This window comes from Carcharodon carcharias, chromosome 10 (assembly GCF_017639515.1).
Source record: "Carcharodon carcharias isolate sCarCar2 chromosome 10, sCarCar2.pri, whole genome shotgun sequence".
Lineage (NCBI taxonomy): Eukaryota > Metazoa > Chordata > Chondrichthyes > Lamniformes > Lamnidae > Carcharodon > Carcharodon carcharias.
In genome coordinates, this window is record NC_054476.1 from 19,715,966 (window position 1) to 19,733,637 (window position 17,672).

General features: G+C 45.0%; 1 protein-coding gene across 2 annotated transcripts in view; it reads right to left on the reverse strand.

The window, feature by feature from the left end:
- nav2a (neuron navigator 2a) overlaps positions 1 to 17,672 on the reverse strand; it is a 315,479-nt gene that overhangs the window by 68,335 nt on the left and 229,472 nt on the right. For both annotated transcript variants that reach the window (XM_041197259.1, XM_041197260.1), the window contains 2 exons: positions 12,092 to 12,115; positions 9,902 to 9,976 (listed from right to left, as the gene is read on the reverse strand). In XM_041197259.1, coding sequence (XP_041053193.1) covers positions 9,902 to 9,976; positions 12,092 to 12,115 — 99 coding nt within the window. The remainder of the gene's footprint in view (positions 1 to 9,901; positions 9,977 to 12,091; positions 12,116 to 17,672) is intronic.

Below are 17,672 nucleotides of genomic sequence, written 5' to 3' on the forward strand. Positions count from 1 at the left end.
AAATGCTTTTGGTGTCATTTTTTGTGGCATGTAGCAACACATTTCCCTCTGATTCAGACATTGATCCTCTAATACTGTTTTGTTGCTAAGTGAATAGTACTTATCACCCACCTTGGTGTCTCCAGTAATCCCGAAACATAAGATACCAAACATACTGTACTTACCTGTCTTGCAAGCACTTTTCAGCAGCCTGCCAAATAGATCATTCTCGAAATGAACACAATACCAACCAGCCCCCGGCAAAGCAAACAACATTCAACAGTATCACCGGCTTGGAATTTAGGGCCAGGATTTTCCGTGCCCGCTGGCGATGGGCCAGTTCGGTGGAGTGAACGGACAATGCGGCGAGAAGCCCAGAAATCGGTTTTGTGAAACCAGCTTGCGATAGTCTGCCCGGCCCATCGATGGAGGGCTGCGTTCCCCGCCATTGGACGTCGGGGGTCTCTTTGTAATACATCAGCATATCCTTATAAGCCCGCCCCCGCCAGACTCACCCCCACCCTGCTGCAATGCCCAACGCGTCGGCGGGAAAACGCGCCGGTACAGAACACGTCTTGACCAGCGTAACGAGCAGAAGCCGGGACCGACCACCGGGGCTTTGCTTGCATCGCGGACAGCCGAGCAGCAGAAGATGCTAGAGGCTGACAGTAATGGGATCCTGGAGGATTGTCCATGGCACGCTGGTGAGCCTCACGGACATGGCTCTGCGGCAAAGCAGCGCACGGAAGTTGGAAAGTCACCGTTGATGCTTACAACGGCTGATGGTCGAAGGGGTGGGGGAGGAAGAGGTGTCAGGGAGGGTGAGGTTGGGAGTGGGGAGGGAGTACGGGAGAGGAGGGGGTAACAGGGGAGAAGACGGCAAGTGGGGAGGTAGGTGTAAGCGGGGGTGGGAGGTGTAAGGGAAGGAGTTCAGAGTGGGGGAGGAGTGCGGAGAGGAGAGGGAGTCCAGGGGGAGGACGGAGTGTGGAGAGATGGAGAAGTCCAGGATGAGGGAGGAATACTAGAGGGGAGGGAGTCCAGGGGGAGAAGGAGGGCAGAGAGAGGAGTAAGGGTGGAGGAAGGAGACAGGAAAGGGGAAGGATTAAGCATGGTGGGAGAAGTAAGGGTGTCTGAGGGAGTCAGGAATGTGGAGGGACTAAACTAGAGGGGGGAATATGGGGTTGTGGGAGGACTAAGGGAGAAGGAAGGGGTTCTGGGGTGGGGGGAGGGGGTCTGGAGGGGCTAAAGGAGTCCGGAGGGGGGGATGGGTCCGGGGGGGGGGGTGTTCCAGAGGAGGAAGGGGTCTGGAGAGGGGGAAGGAGTCTAGAGGGCGGAGAGGGTCTGGGGGGGGGAGGGGTTCTGGGTGGGGTGGTGGTGGGGGGGGTGGTCCAGAGGAGGGGATGTTCAGGTGAACGTGCAAGGGAGGGGTCTAGTGAGTCCATAACTGCCTCCTGCGGAGCGAACTGAGGGTGAGGTGGTATAAGAGAACGGTGAGAATGACCGAGGGTAGATTGAGGCAGTCGGGCAGGAGGGTGAGTGTTCGACGGTAGCAGTAAAAGGGCTGGCAAAGGTGGTTGGTGGGAAGGAGGAGATCGGGGAGGTGAATGTGGATGGGGGTGGGATTTTCGGGAAGGAAGGGAATGTGCACCTGTACCTGGACATCCCTGAAGGAAAAAGGTTGTGGCTGGTAGGTGACGGAGGGGAGGTGGAAGGTGATGCCAGGGGGGGTCAACTGTGATGGGGGAAAGGAAATGGGTGACTGGAGGAAGGGAAAAGATGGGGGAGCGCACAAAAAACCATATCCAGACTGTGCTGTCCAAATCGAAAGTGAAATGAGAGTCATGGTGGGCGAGATCAGGTGCTGCATGGGGGTCATTGGGTGATCATTGGGTGGGCGGAGATGCTGGCCAACTCGCATGGACAACTGAAAGCAAACTCCAGCAGGCAGCATTCAAAATGCTCAGGACATTGAGGTGAGTATGAAACGTGAAGGATCCACGTGTATGGGCGAGTGCTTGCACAAGGTACTGTAAGGCCCCGCCACACAAATTTCTCCCTCCATAATCACTCAATGGCCAGCTGCTCCCTCTGCGGTGACAAAGGACAAGGTTGAGGGAAAGGGGACTTGGAGGGAGAAGACAGTCTCTGAAATTCCTGAAGGGATGACTCAGGGCTGTCCAACTGCCACTCCCCCTCCCTTCGGGTGCCCGGGGGCCCTGGCCTGACTCCACAAGAGGAAGGAGCAGCTGGAGGGACATCAAGGTGCCCTGTTTTCCTCTAGTTTTGCCACTGCAGGAGCTCACCCATGGCTCCCACAATGGAGTGCAGTTCTGCGCACATCTCCGCGTTCTGCTGGGCCAGGATCTCCATGGTGTCCGCCATCCTTCTAATGGAGACCTCCATACACACACATGTGGGCGCCACATCATCAGAAAACCGACTCTCCAGGATGAGTTGGAAGGCCGAATCAAGAGGCTCATCTTCTGACTCCGACCTCACAGATGCCTGATCCCCAGGAGTCCTCTGAGTGCCGGGGACTTCGCAAAAACCTGCCTCCTGCTGCTGCGGACATGTGTTCGTGTGGTGACCACCAGATTGTGAACCTGAGCCTGCTCGAGATCTAGGTTCCACCAATGTGTGTGTCTCTGCGCTGGTGCAGGGTGTGGGTAAGTGCTGTGATGGATCTTCCAGGCTGCTTTTTTCTAGCTCTTCAGTGGAGGAGGTGCCCTCTTGGCTGGAGGTGAGGACGTGGATGGAGCTGAGGGACTGGTTGGGCTGAGGGTGTCGGTGGCTTGGCAGAGCTCCCTGTGAACCAAAGTCGAGATAATTAGTGCATGGCAGCAGAGTCAAAAGCAGAAGAGAGAGCACTCACATTTGCGTTGAAAGAGGGATGTTGTGGTGCAGGGTCCTCATGAGGGTGTTTGCCACCAACCACATCATCAACGCAGGCACAGTCCATGTCCTCGCCAGTCAGTGAGATGGCAAACTCCTCAAAGTGAGTGAGGGGGCCTAATGTGGACCACTCCACCCCCAGTCTGGGACCTCTCTCTGTGAGCAGGCTTCTCCTACATAAAAACAGATGGAGAAAGTGTGAGAAGGACACATGGCACTGCATGGAATGTTTGTGTGGTGAGTAGAGCCATAGACAGGATGAGGATGCGAACTCGAGAGGGTATGAGTCTGATGGAGGTGTGAGGGTGTGTGTGAGAGTTAGTGGTGTTGTCCCTTGATATGTGAGATCCCTGTGGATGCGTGATGGGTTTGAGAGTGGGTTGAGACTGAGGAGTAGAGTGAATTACCTTGATGGAACGGATGAGACCATTCATCCTGTAGCGGCACTGAGTGGCTGTCCTCTTTTGCAGGCATTGGCGCTGACCACCACCTCACAAGCCAGATTAGTGAGGTTGCTGCCCATCCTATGGCCAGAGCAGGGGTAGAGGACATCACGGCGAGCTCCCACTGCATCCACAATGGGCTCGAGGGACCCGTCATTGAACCTTGGGGCTGCAGTCATTTTGAGTTTCATGGCCATGTCTTCTTTGCAGCAGACGTGGGCTGGAGGCACTGAGATATGTGCGCGCGGCTGGACTTTAAATATGGTGCCTGGTGTGCTGAAGTGGCGAGGTGATAACATGGTGGGCAAATGAAAGCCCGCTCACCATGGAAACGGCGTATTTCCCAGGAATGCATCATTGATGCAGCGGGATTGGGATGATACAGTGTGAAAAGCCGCCATTGTGCCGTTTTACCTGCCCATGCTGCACTTAGTGCAAATCTGGGATGATTCCACCCTGAGCCTTTTTGTACAAATAAGTATGTGATTCACCATTTAAAATTACATCAACAGAAGAAGCAAGCGATAATTCAGGCAAAACATCATTTTTCTGCTGCGAATCTTCATCGGTTTTCTCCTTTTCACTTTCGGCTTTTGAAAATGGGGAGACATATTAGGGTGTGCTTGCAAGAGTGATTCCAAACCAGACGCCCATATTTCCTGCAGGCCTGAAATAGTAAGCTTTAGCAATTATTCGACCATGGCAGCTATCAGAACAGCGACCAATCCCAGTCTCACCCAGCATCCACACAAAAAGGTCACTACAGAGTGATCAGCAGCCAGAAATTCAACGATTTAGTTTCTCCTCCTCCACCTTGAAAGTCTGAAATTAATTGCATCAACAAAATCAATGTTGGCTAACTCAGCTTACATCAGGCATTGGACCTAAGGCTAACTGGTTCAGTGGCAAAGTAACATGCATTTACTCACCCTGCTATAGGAATTATAAAATAAACCCTTAATGACCACTATGGCTATAAGCAAATAAGCTCTTGCTTATAACTGAACCTGAATCTGAATTGCATAAGGTACGCCTGGTAACTCTGGGAAAAACACACTAATACAATGTTGACAGAGCATTCAGCGAGAAACAATTCATATGGGCTAAAATTTTGAAGGATGAAATGCTTCTGAATTCCCCAGGAAAAATACGCACAGTAAAAACTGCATTGCAAAACGCTAGTTCAGCTTACCTCTAGTTGTCAAAGACAATATGATGCAAATCAATTAGAAGTTAATTTAACAAATAGAAGACATTGCCCAGATTCTGGATTCAAGGCATGTGCAATTATTTCACATTGCTGTGAACTTTTTCTCCACTCCGCCGTTGATTTTCTCACACCATCTTCATTCATGATTTGCTATCGAGCCTCTATTTGTGTGCAACTGGCTTCTGGATAATCTCACAGACTGCTTCTCTCGGATGCCTCTCCTTTTCCATGCAAGTCCCTGGGTTCCATAGAGTGGCTCTCAACAACACTGGCATCATCCTCCCATTGTATGAATGAACAAACTGCATCCCTACTTGCTATCCTTCTGGTTCATCAAATAGTTATCTTTCATTTCTGTTTTTGTCTTGCTTGAAATGTACCCACATTTGACCCTAAAGGCACAAACAAAAGGCTTTGCTTCTCCACTTCCGCTGCTTAGTGTTTCCATATTTGGGCATTGTCTTCAGAGAATTCTACAACACAATTGGCAAGCACCCAGCTACATGTAATTGTCCTGCAGTTGTCCATTGGTTACTAGGCAGGGTTTTGATTCACTCCTCTTTCTGTGCTTATGAAGAAAGCACTCAGAGATCACAGGAGCAATAATAGTCAAGGACCATGTCTTTAATCACTGAACCCACAACAAAAATAAATGAGCGCTAGAACAGCACTTAGGCCAAGAAAAATTGGCGGAAGATGCAATGTTCCCTCCAGACACGGTGGCTGACAGGTAAGCTAACAAGGTCACTCACTTACTATTACTTGTGCTAGCTGGCTTAGGCCTGACACAGAGGAGTGGTTTAAAAAAATACCTTAAAGATTAAATCTGAACATACCCACTTACATTCCTGTTTTACAATCGACAAATCAGATAACATTTCGCTATCGAAATGAGGGTAAAAGTGATAGATTTAGTGCAATTTTAGTAAGAGAAATAAAGCAATGCTGGTTATAAAATGATGACAATTGCATTCTATTACAGAACAACTCAGCAAATTTGGCATGACTATCACCCACTTCCCAATCTTTACCTTCACAGAATTTGAATGTTGCAGATCCATTGAAGCAAGTTTTTTTTTTATTCATTCATGGGATGTGGGCTTCACTGGCTGGGCCAGCATTTATTGCCCATCCCTAGTTGCCCTTGAGAAGGTGGTGCCTTCTTGAACTGCTGCGCTGTTAGGGAGGGAGTTTCAGGGTTTTGACCCAGAATTTGACCCAGTGTCACACAAGTTACTGTTGGACACTCTGACCTATTAACTTTATTTCTGACCTCTGTAGCTGGGGTCATGGGGTAGTGGTGGGGGTCAGGTTGACAAGTATAATGGAGATAAGTAAGGTTTAGATAATCCACATCCAAGATAATCTGAGTGAGATGGATTTTTGGATGGGGAGGCAGGATCACAATCAGGTTAACCATGAATTTACTGAATGGCAGAGGGGCTTGAAGGGCCGAATGGCCTACTTCTGCTCCTAAGTCCAATCTTCCATGATTTATAAAACGTCAGATCAACATTTCCAGTGCATATAACGCCCAATGATATATTCATATCAATAATTGTGCTGATGTATTCGTGATAGCCCTTTTCACAGAACAATAATAGCCCTGGTGGTCACCTGGGCACATGTGGTGGAATCTTGCCAGCCAGCTTTGGAGGTGGGAGATGGGAGGCCAGAGAATTTCAGGAAAGCTCACGTCAGAGTGGGTCCCCGATGAGTCTCCACCTCTGCTGGAGATGGGGATTGAATGGCACCAGCTATCCACCATGAGGCAGCATGAGGTAGCTAATTATCAGCAATTAAGTGCTCACACAGGGGAAATTTGGTGAACCCACCCTACTGAGGCGGCGGGGGGGGGGGGGGGGGGGGGGGGGGGGGGGGGGGTGGGGGGGGGGGGTGGAGTTGGGGGTGAAGAGCACGGAGCCATAGAGGCCACCTTTAATACCCAACCCACACACCTGGCCACGGATGCCAGAGGATCACAACTGCGGCTGCAGGCCATCCAGTGGAGCGGTTCCCTCTCTACAATGGACCAGCAGCTGTGGTCACACTTATTTATGCCAATATGAAGTCTTCAGAGGGCACCTCCATCCTGAGCCACCCTTGTTGTCTCCTGCCTACAACGGCAGCACCCACCTTTTCGGGTGGGACTGCCATCAAGCCTCAGGCACTCCGGGTGACCCTCCCATCTGCTATCCTTAATTGGATGGGGCTCCCAGGGGCAGCTTGTTGATTGGCCACCCCCAGGAAGATCAAAGAGCCGGCTGGACCTCAGAAAACACCGGGTTCGGTCCCTGGAAATGGTCCTGGTCTATATTTAAAACCTAAAGCGGTAAGAATCAACACGAGCACCAAAACAACGTTGACAAAGGAAGCATGGGATAAAGTTCTAGTCACTGAAAGGTTTAACAAGGAATCAGCTGGAGCAAGGCAAAAGACTAGCATGTTGACCATCCCACCCGAGTTGTGCGGAGATGCAGATCTTGCCGAACCAACTTTCTTATTGGCAAGAACAGATAATCGGATACATTTCATCAACTTTATTCTGTTTCTTTGCCCAAGTAAACTGCACATCTGCCTGTTAAAGGGTGTATCTACATAGAATTATTTTGGGTGGAACACGACGAGGCAGGGCCGCAAAACTCGGTGAGCCGTTCAAAAGTCCACTGACTTCGGTGAGACCGTAAAATCCCGCTGGTGTAAAATTCCACCCGTAGAGGTTACAAGAAGAAAGCAGGTGTTTCGCTCTAGCAGCCTATATTGGTGTTGATCTTCTACAAAAGCAGTAATTCTAACCCCACATGACTGCTCTGTTCCCACATCTCCCTCCCTTCAATGGCCTATCTAATTTATTCTTAAATTTGGATCTGTTCTCTGATTTGATCATTAACTCTGGTTGAGCATTTCACAGCTTCATAATCCAATGTAAAAAAAAACCCTGCTCCCTATCCTTAAATCTCCTATATTTAATCTTATTTATATCTTCATCTAGGCCCTGTACCCATGATGTTTCATCCTTTCATAGTTTTCAACACTGCAGTCGTCATCCCTTAAATCATGTCTGTTCTAACTAAAACGGCCCCTTGAAAAATTTTATCAGGTTTGTAAAACACAATCTTCTTTTTTGAAATCTGTGTTGGTTGCTTATAAATATTTTCTCTTCCTTCAGATATTCTTTTATTCCCTTTATTCCTTCTGCATGCTATCCACTTTGGGTATTTATATATTCCCCTCACCTATTTCTCTTTTCTGATTGTTCCCATTGTTTGCTTTTATTTCGCTTACCCCTTCCTTCAATTTAAAATGAATCTTTACTTCTCAATTCATCGATTCAGCCATTTCATTCACTCCCTTCTTTAGTCTTTATTTGCTGTTTTTTTCTTATTGGCACAATGCATAACTGGTGCTACTTTATCTATTCTAAATGTGGAGTCAACATCAAATTTGACCCAAAACCTTGCATCAATTTATATTCGCTATTCATAAGTGATACCATGACAGGAGAAACAGAACAAAGACTGCACAAAAAGGAAGGAGAATATAAATAATAAACCAACTGTGATTGGCAGGATTCCTTGTTATTCAAACACAACACCATTACAAACCACGACCACAAATTACATATACAGTTGCAAAGCCATTCCAGGCTAAACATAATTAACTTAAGAGAGGAACTTATGATTGATGATAACCTTTCTGGTGTTCTGCAAACATTCGTCTCCTAAACAATTACCAGTGGAGCCATGGGAGTAACTTACAACTTTTACAGCAAATAAATATATTTTATTTCACAGCAGAATATCATACATTTATTTGAATTAATATTTACCTCTTCTCCGAATCACATAGTATATTGGAAGTACTTAGCGAATTAAAAATGCAACAGACTGGGTAAAACCACTGTGGCAAATGTATGAAATAATCAAGATGGCCAAACATTCTGATACAGACATTATTGTAAAGTTCCAATCTTTTTCTTGCTGATAACCAACAGATTCAAAGCCAATTTTGTAACATTTTTGATATTTTATCTCACCTTCTATGATGACAAATATTTGAATAATCTTAATTTGAGATTTAAATTTAATTTGAAAAATCTACGTTTGTTTTACAGAACTGAAGACAGCCTGGCAGTGCAAGTTAAAGAAACCAATGTAAACATAAGAGCACGTGGCTGTCGATTTGCTTTTAAATAGATATCAGCAACATGATTTAGTGTGTTGGTAGTCTACTGTGTTATGTTATGGCACGTTAGACATCAACAACTGCCTTGCCCTACATGCTCCACTACCTCCTGTAGTTGAAATAATGATTTCTCACACTCTCTCCTAAACTATCCCATTCTTTTTCAGGACTTCAGAACCATAGAACTCTGCCTCCTAATAAACTGCAGACTTTAAAAACCATAAATCAGTGTCAGCCAATTATTATTTGGTGATTTATTTAGTCTTATCAACTACTATTTTCAACTCTGTCAGTGTTCTGCATAATGGGCCTTGTCCCTTAACCTTCTTGCATCAATAAAATAGGCACATTCCTGATTTATCACTGCTATCAATGGAGGACACAAAACAGAGGCCAAATGCTCCCCACAAAGGAGGAAGGAAAAGCTAAGAGGTCAGGTCACCCTGGGTAGGTCACTGGCACTTTCTAGCAGCCAAGTAGTCAAACAGGGATGGTACTCGGATTATGTCACGTGTGGGGAGAACTAAAGAGTTAAAAATAGAATGCTATTACTTCTTGCGAAAAAGAGGGACAAAATTCCTACTTGTAAACATTAGGTTGCATTTTCCGCAAAGTCTGTAAAATTATTCACTGAAATGAACCTTATCATACATTTAACTGCAGTTTCTGAAGAAAGTAAATGTAGATGACTATCATACATCTGAGTGAAAAAGATAACTTCATTTTTGTCCTAATTCATATTTCATTATTTACAGAAACATTTTCTATCTCCTTGTATCTTGCTCTGACTGTATGCTGTAATATTTGGGCTTGTGGCCAACAGGACATTATTTTGGGGGCAGTAACAGTTAAATTAAAATGTTGCCCAACAATAAAAAGGCTGCAGAAAAGTCATCACTCATTAAGAATGCTAATAACAAAACCACCTGACCATAAACCTGAATGTGAAAGGGTACAAATCTTGCCAAGGCAGAAACATTACACTACTCACTATTAACATTGCGAGCACATTTATTTGAAGTTATAGCTTTCCCTTTGCTGAGGAATAGTGCAACAGCAAAAGCAAGTTTTCAGTTACACAGTTAGACCAATTCTTCGAAGTACTTTACTTTGTTACTTTAATATAACTTCAATGAGAGCTGCACTGAATCCCCAGTCCCTTCCCCACTCCTCCCTCTTAAAGCTTACTTACATTAGCAGTGAGCTGTGTTGTAAGTGCTGCCACTTTCTCCTGGGAAACATCGAGTTCTCGCCGAAGTTTGCGGATCTGCAAGCCCAAATGCCAACAAAATTAAATGTCACAAACTCCATTATGATTCTGAATTGACGATTCAACATACTCGAAGTGGATTTACACAGTGCTCTTGTGAAACAGGGCATTTTTACCATCCAGCGAATCCAGTGTTTCTCACGACAGGAAGCACGTAATCAAATTCTCTTGTTTGCTCTGTCTAACCTTTAATATTCCTTTTTCAAGCAACTATCTAATCCTCTTCTAAAATGATTTCTGAACTCTGCTTCAACAAAGGTGTTTTTTTAAGCAGAGAATTACACATTCTAACTGTTTCGTGTATAAAAATTTATTTTTCTAGCCTCTCCCTTTAATTCTTCATCCAATTATCTTAAATTTGCATCCTCATGTTGCTGTCTCTATCTTTTTTTCATGGGATGTGGGTGCCACTGGCTGGGCCAGCATTTATTGCCCATCCCTAATTGCCCTTGTTCAGACAGCATTTGAGAGTCAACCACATTGCTGTGGGTCTGGAGTCACAGAGGCCAGACTGGGTAAGGACAGCCAATTTCTTTCCCTAAAGGGCATTAGTGAGCCAGATGGGTTTTTATGACAATCGGCAATGATTTCATGATCATCATCAGGTTTTCACTGAATTTAAACTTCACCACCTGCTGTGGCGGGATTCAAATGCGGGTCCCCAGAACATTATCCCAGGTCTCTGGATTACCAGTCCAGTGACAATACCACTATGCCACCACCTCCTCTATCTATCTCTATTTATCATATCATAATCTTTCAAGATCTTGAAGAGCTTCAGCAAATCAACCATAACTACCTAGTGAAAAAAGCACCAAATTCATTAGATCATCATCTCTGATAATATCCTAGTGAATTTACAGTGAACTTTTTTCATGACTTTTATACCCTTCCAACAGTAGGGGTGCCTAATATTATATAATGCTCTTGTTGGATCCTGAGTAGGGTCTTATGCAACTTCAGCGTTACCTCCTTATTTTTGTATCTATTGCCATTGAATGCGAGGTCACAGATTTTGTTTGTCTTTTTATGGCCGTATATATTTATACTGCCACATTCAAAGATCTACACATAGGCACATCATGATAAAAACAAAAAAACTGCGGATGCTGGAAATCCAAAACAAAAACAAAAACAGAATTACCTGGAAAAACTCAGCAGGTCTGGCAGCATTGGCGGAGAAGAAAAGAGTTGACGTTTCGAGTACTCGAAACGTCAACTCTTTTCTTTTCCGCCGATGCTGCCAGACCTGCTGAGTTTTTCCAGGTAATTCTGTTTTTGTTTTTGTTTAGGCACATCTTGATCCCTCTGATCCATTTAGAATTTTATTGTTTTAAGGTGTATTTCTTTTTTTGGTTTTCTTACTTCCAAAATATATGACTTCATACTGCTCTATACAGAACTACATTTCAGGCCTGTTTTTTTACCTCCTGTGGTCTTTGAAAATCATTGGCTCAATTTGCTGTGCAGTCCCCTCCTGCCCACTCAAGTTTGGCGTCAGCAGGAAATTTTGATAGCATTCCCTCGATACCCAAACCCAGATCATTTGTGTATAGTAAATAATAACTTCCCCAATGTACAGCCCTGTCGAACATCACACACCAATCCAATATATTTCCTTTCACCTGAGACCTTTGCTTTGGGATCCCAGTTTCTCTATGCATACATGCAGTTGCATGTGGCTTTAATTCTAAATAGCATCCTTTATCATTAGTCACTTAAGTGGTATCTAAATAAACAATTTTGAAAAATCCATCTAAACATACTACAGTTCCTTTACCACCCTTATTTTGTAAAATTGTTTGACAAGGTAGCACAACTATCTTTTGACAATTGTGTGCACTGATCCTGGTTAACTCATTCTTCTGCAACTGCTTTTCATTTCATTCAGTATCATGGACCTTAACGACCAAGTTCAAGTGTATCAATTATGCTCAAGTAAACTTACCTCTGTATCGACCACTTTAATCTCATTTTTGTTTAACGTTTGTAAGTTTCCTTTAAATTTTGTTTTTTGTTTTTGCAGTTTCCCTTTTAAGGGGCTGCCTTTTAATTTGTTCCTTGGTTTGTTAATTTAGTTTATTTGCTTTGTAACAAAAGAGTTACACTTACCTCTGATTGTGATTTTTCTTCAGGCTAAAAGAAGAAGAAAAAAGGTTCATGTTTTAGAAGAGCAGTGGATATAAACTGCAAGCAATATTAAGCGAAATATTATGATGTGATACTTAAATGGGATAAAAGTGACTTTACCACCTGCAAAGATTATTCAAAATTAATTGCTTTCATAATATTGATTTAACAATAACTATAGGGCTTTCCTAGTTTATTTTTCCCTTATGTTCACATCTTTGAAAGGTAGTGAAAATTTCACAGATAAGGGCAACACGTATCTCACCCAAGTTTTCATTCCTTTTGCATAGATTCTGAAAAGTGAATGCTGATGGCTATTTAACCCTGGGGGGCTGCAACTGAGCTGAGCCTAATTCTGCCCAAAGTCTACACCCACACAAATACTTTCCATTAGGAATCATCAGATGGTGATCTGAAGTAGGAATCCAGCCAATATTTCTCCTTCCTTGGACATGGGATCCAATCCTAACCTCAAGACATATTTTCGCAAGATGTTGAAACAGAAAGTAATGTTGGAAATGGTTTCAGCAGGAAAACTACTGGCTAGATTTTACAGCCACCCACCCCTGCTCGCAGTGGGATGGGGTGGGGTCATGTAAATTACGAGAGCTGACAAGCTCATCGTCTTCCTCTGTGACCCAGTCAGCAGCCCATCCGTCATTTTTAAATCAATAATTAATGGGCAACTGAGCTCGCTACCAAGCCAACTGGCCCATATTTCATACGCCCACACCATAAAATGCTAGGAAGGAAGAGGAGAGCACAGCATTTGAAGGGGGCCCTTTGCGAATCGGAAGCATTGCGCCCCCTCACCTCACCCAAAAAAGATGTTACCTCGCCTTTCTGCCTCCCTGCCTGGCCTCCAGAATCTCCCCTCCCACTCCCCTCGCCCCTTCCTCCCTAGGCCGCCCAATCCATCCCCACCCAAAAAGGCCTGACTTGCCGGCTCCAGTGTCCACTTCATTATGGGACTGCTTAGAGTCCCAGCAGTGCCCACTACTCAGTTCTGGTGCTATTGGGATTGCTAGCAAATCAATTTGCCCAGCATCTCTTGAGGGCAGGACTTTCTTCCACTGAGGGTTGGAAGTCCCATTCAACCTGTTCAGCTCACTGGCAGTGTGTTATTGCTCCCGGGAGGGCTTTTTGGGTCTGTAGGCCTGGACAATTCTTGCACTGGAGGAGGGGGTTGGCGAGCAATATGCTTAATGCCCTTCTCCCAACCACCACCCCTCCTCCCCCACCACCATCCCCGTGAAAATCCGTCCTACAAGTCGCATTTTCTTTCATATTTAATGCAGAAAATTTTTAAAATACACCAATAACGTAATGCATCATTTACAAATTCAAAACATCAGTAAGATTGTGAGGCTTCAAAAATCCGCTGTGCTTGCCATAATTGCACTGGGCCACATTCATATCGTCCTTGTAAGTGATCCCATTAAATTTCTCAACACGTTAAAATAATGTGCAATTTTCAAATGGAACCCAGGAGACAGACAGTATATTCCCTCTAGCTCTACTGCCAGGAACATAGCAGTGCAGTTAAGTGATTCTGTTGAATGATAAATTAAGAACAAAATGATTGGAGTTGAAATGGATTATTGCCTTTAGGCAATCAGTTCTCATGTCAAGTTGCTAAAACTAGCATTGCTCAGGTGTTTGGCTTCACTTGAAATTGCCACTTTTTACTTTATTGTGTCCATGACCATCCTCCCTGAATCAGCTCAGTTGACATCCAAGGGTTTTGTCTCATTCCCTAAGTCTGATACTATCCTAACGGCAATATAGGGTAGAATTTTCCGTGCCCATTGGCAGTATGACTGGATAATATGGCGAGAAGGCCAAAAATCGGTTTCATGGTGTTGTGAAACAAGTTTGCAACCAACTGTTCTGCCTGTCAATGGCAGGCTGTGTTTCCCACCATCAGATGTTGGGAATCACAGAATCTTTACATTGCAGAAGGAGGCCATTCAGCCCATCAAGTCTGCACTGGCTCCCTAAAAGAGCATTCTGCCTTGTACCACTTTCCTGCCTTAGCCCCGTAACCCTGCACATTCTTTCTTTTCAGATAGCCATCCAACTCCCTTCTGAATACCTCAATCGAACATGCTTCCAATACCCTCTCAGGAAGTTCAGTCCAGATTCCAAACACCATCTGGGTGAAAAAGTTTTTCCTTACATAATTTTTACTCCTTTAGCCAATTATTTTGAATCTGTGCCCTCTAGTTCTTGATGATCCCTTGAGTGGGGACTGTTTCTCACTATTTACCCTGTCCATACCCATCAGGGTCTTGAATAACTCTATCAAGACTCCTCTCAGCCTTCTTTTCTCTAAGGAAAACAGTCCCAATCTCTCCAATCTATTCTCATAGCTACAGTTCTTTATCCCTGGAATCAATCTTGAGAATCTCCCCTCTCTCCAGTGCCTTCACATCCTTCCTCAAGCACGGCACCCAGAACTGGACACAGTACTCCAGATGAGGCCTAACTAGTGTCTTATACAAGTTCAACATGACCTCCTTACTCTCGTACTCAATGCCCCTGTTAATAAAGTCAATATGCTTTATTAACTGCTCCCTCAACATGCCCTGCCATCTCCAATGACCTATGTATGAAGTCCCTCTGTTCTGGAACCTCCTCCAGAGTTTCTCCCTATAGTTTCTACAGTCTTTCCATATTATTCCTGCCAAAGCGATTCTCCTCACACTTCTCTGCACTGAACTTCATCTGCCACTTGTCTGCCCAATCCGCCAATATGTCTATGCCCTTTTGAAGTTCAAGATTAACCTCATCACAGTTGGCAACATTTCCAATCTTCGTATCATTTGCAAATTTTGAAATCATGTCCTGAATACCACAATCTAGGTCATTAATATGTCCCAGGAAGAGCAAGGGTCCCAACACTGACCCCTGGGGAACTCCACTACATATCTCCCTTCAACCTAACTTCATTGTAATACATCAGCATATCATTATAAGCCCAGTTTGTCAGAATCATACCCCACACTGGATCGTCTGAGCAGTGTTTTACAACTGTACATAAGTGACGTGCACCTGGTCAGCTGCACTTCGCTTGGGACTTCGAGGTTGTTTGCCTATCTTACTTCAGGCAATATTCACAGTCATCAGCGCCAAACTTCTCAGACAGCACCACATCATTTTTAGGGGAACTCATGAGCAGGTCTCTACCTACCAGACCAGCCATAAGGCATGGGTGGCTTTTCAATGGCTGCAGGGCATGTTGGGGGAAGGGGGAGAAGTGGCCTCAGGCAAGGGAAGAGGCTGCAGGGCAAGGGCTGTACTGGGGGAGGGGGGTATCCTAGGGTGTACGTGGGAGCAAATGTTGATCTGCGCAAGTGGCCTCAAAATGGTGAGGGCTGAGGAGGCAGTCTCCAGGGGAAATAAGGCCAGATGGAGATGTGTCCGTGTGTGTGTGTGTGGTCATAGAGGTCAACAGCACAGAAAAAGGCCCTTCGGCCCATCGAGTCTGCACCGGTCACACAAGTACCTAACTATTCTAATCCCATTTTCCAGGACTAGGCCCATGGCCTTGTATGCCATGGCATCGCAAGTGCACGTCCAAATACTTCTTAAATGTTATGAGGGCTTCTGCCTCGACCACCCTTTCAGGCAGTGAGTTCCAAATTCCCACCGCCCTCTGGGTGAAATTTTTTTTCCTCACATCCCCTTTAAGCCTCCTGCCCCTTACCTTAAATCTATGCCCCCTGGTTATTGATCCCTCCACCAAGGGGAAAAGTTCCTTCCTGTCTACCCTATCTATGCCCCTCATAATTTTATACACCTCAATCATGTCCCCCCTCAATCTCCACTGCTCCAGGGAAAATAACCCCAGTCCATCCAATCTCTCCTCATAACTAAACTCTCCAGTCCAGGCAACATCCTGGTAAATCTCCTCTGCACTCTCTCTAGTGCAATCACGTCCTTCCTATAATGCGGATTCCAGAACTGCACGCAATATTCTAGCTGTGGCCTAACCAGCATTTTATACAATTCCAGCATAACCTCCCTGCTCTTATGTTCTATGCCTCGGCTAATAAAGGCAAGTATCCCATATTCCTTCTTAACCACCTTATCTACCTGTCCCGCTACCTTAAGGGACCGGTGGACATGCATACCAAGATCCCTCTGATCCTCGCTACTTCCCAGGATCCTATCATTCAACGTGTATTCCCTTGCCTTGTTTGTCCTGTCTAAGTGCATCACATCACACTTATCCAGATTAAATTCCATTTGCCACTGATCAGCCCATCTGACCAGCCTGTCTATATCCTCCTGTAATCTAAGGCTATCCTCCTCACTATTTACCACCCCACCAATTTTCGTGGCATCCGCAAATTTACTGATCAACCCTTCTACATTCAAATCTAAATCGTTTACGTGTACCACAAACAGCAAGGGACCCAACACCGAACCCTGTGGAACCCCACTGGACACAAGCATCCAGTCACAAAAACACCCCTTAGCCATCACCCTCTGCTTCCTGCCACTCAGCCAATTCTGGATCCAATTTGCCAAATTGCCTTGGATCCCATGGGCTATTACCTTCGTTATCAGTCTCCCATGTGGGACCTCATCAAAAGCCTTGCTGAAGTCCAAGTAGTCTACGTCAAATGCCTTGCCCTCATCTATGAACGTGGTCACCTCTTTGAAAAACTCAAACAAATTGGTCAAACATGACCTCCCCCTAACAAAACCATGCTGACTACCCTTGATTAATCCTTGCCCTCTCCAAGTGCAGGTTAATTCTGTCCCTCAGAATTGCTTCCAATAGTTTCCCCACCACTGAGATTAGAATGACTGACCTGTAGTTCCCTGGTTTATCCCTTCCTCTCTTCTTGAATAACGATACTACATTGGCTGTCTTCCGGTCACTGGCACCTCTCCTGTGGCCAGAGAGGTATTGAAAATTATTGCCAGCACCCCTGCTATTTCCTCCCGTGCCTCACTCAACAGCCTGGGATACATTTCAACCGGGCCTGGAGATTTAACCACTGTTAAGCCTGCCAGACCACTTAGAACCTCCTCCCTTTCTATGCTAATTTCTTTCATTATATCACAGCTCTTCTGCCTGATTTCCATACCCACATTTTCCCTCTCACTTGTGAACACCGACACAAAGTATTCATTTAGAACCCTACCTACGTCTTCTGGCTCCACACACAAATTACCACTATGGTCCTTAATGGGCCCTACTCTTTCCCTAGTTATCCTCTTACTCTTAATGTACTTGTAAAATAACATTGGATTTTCCTTTATTTTACCTGTCAATGTTTTCTCATGCCCCCATTTTGGTCTCCTAATTTCCTTTTTAAGTTTCCCCCTGCACATTCTATACTCCTCTAGGACTTGCGTTGTTTTGAGCCCTTGGTATCTGCCATAAGCCTCACTTTTTCTCTTTATCCAATCCTGTATATCCCTCGATATCCAGAGTTCCCGGGATTTGTTGATCTCACCCTTTATCTTTACTGGAATATATTGGCCCTGTACTTTCTCTATTTCCTTCTTGAATGGGTCCCACTGCTCCAATGCAGTTTTACCTAAA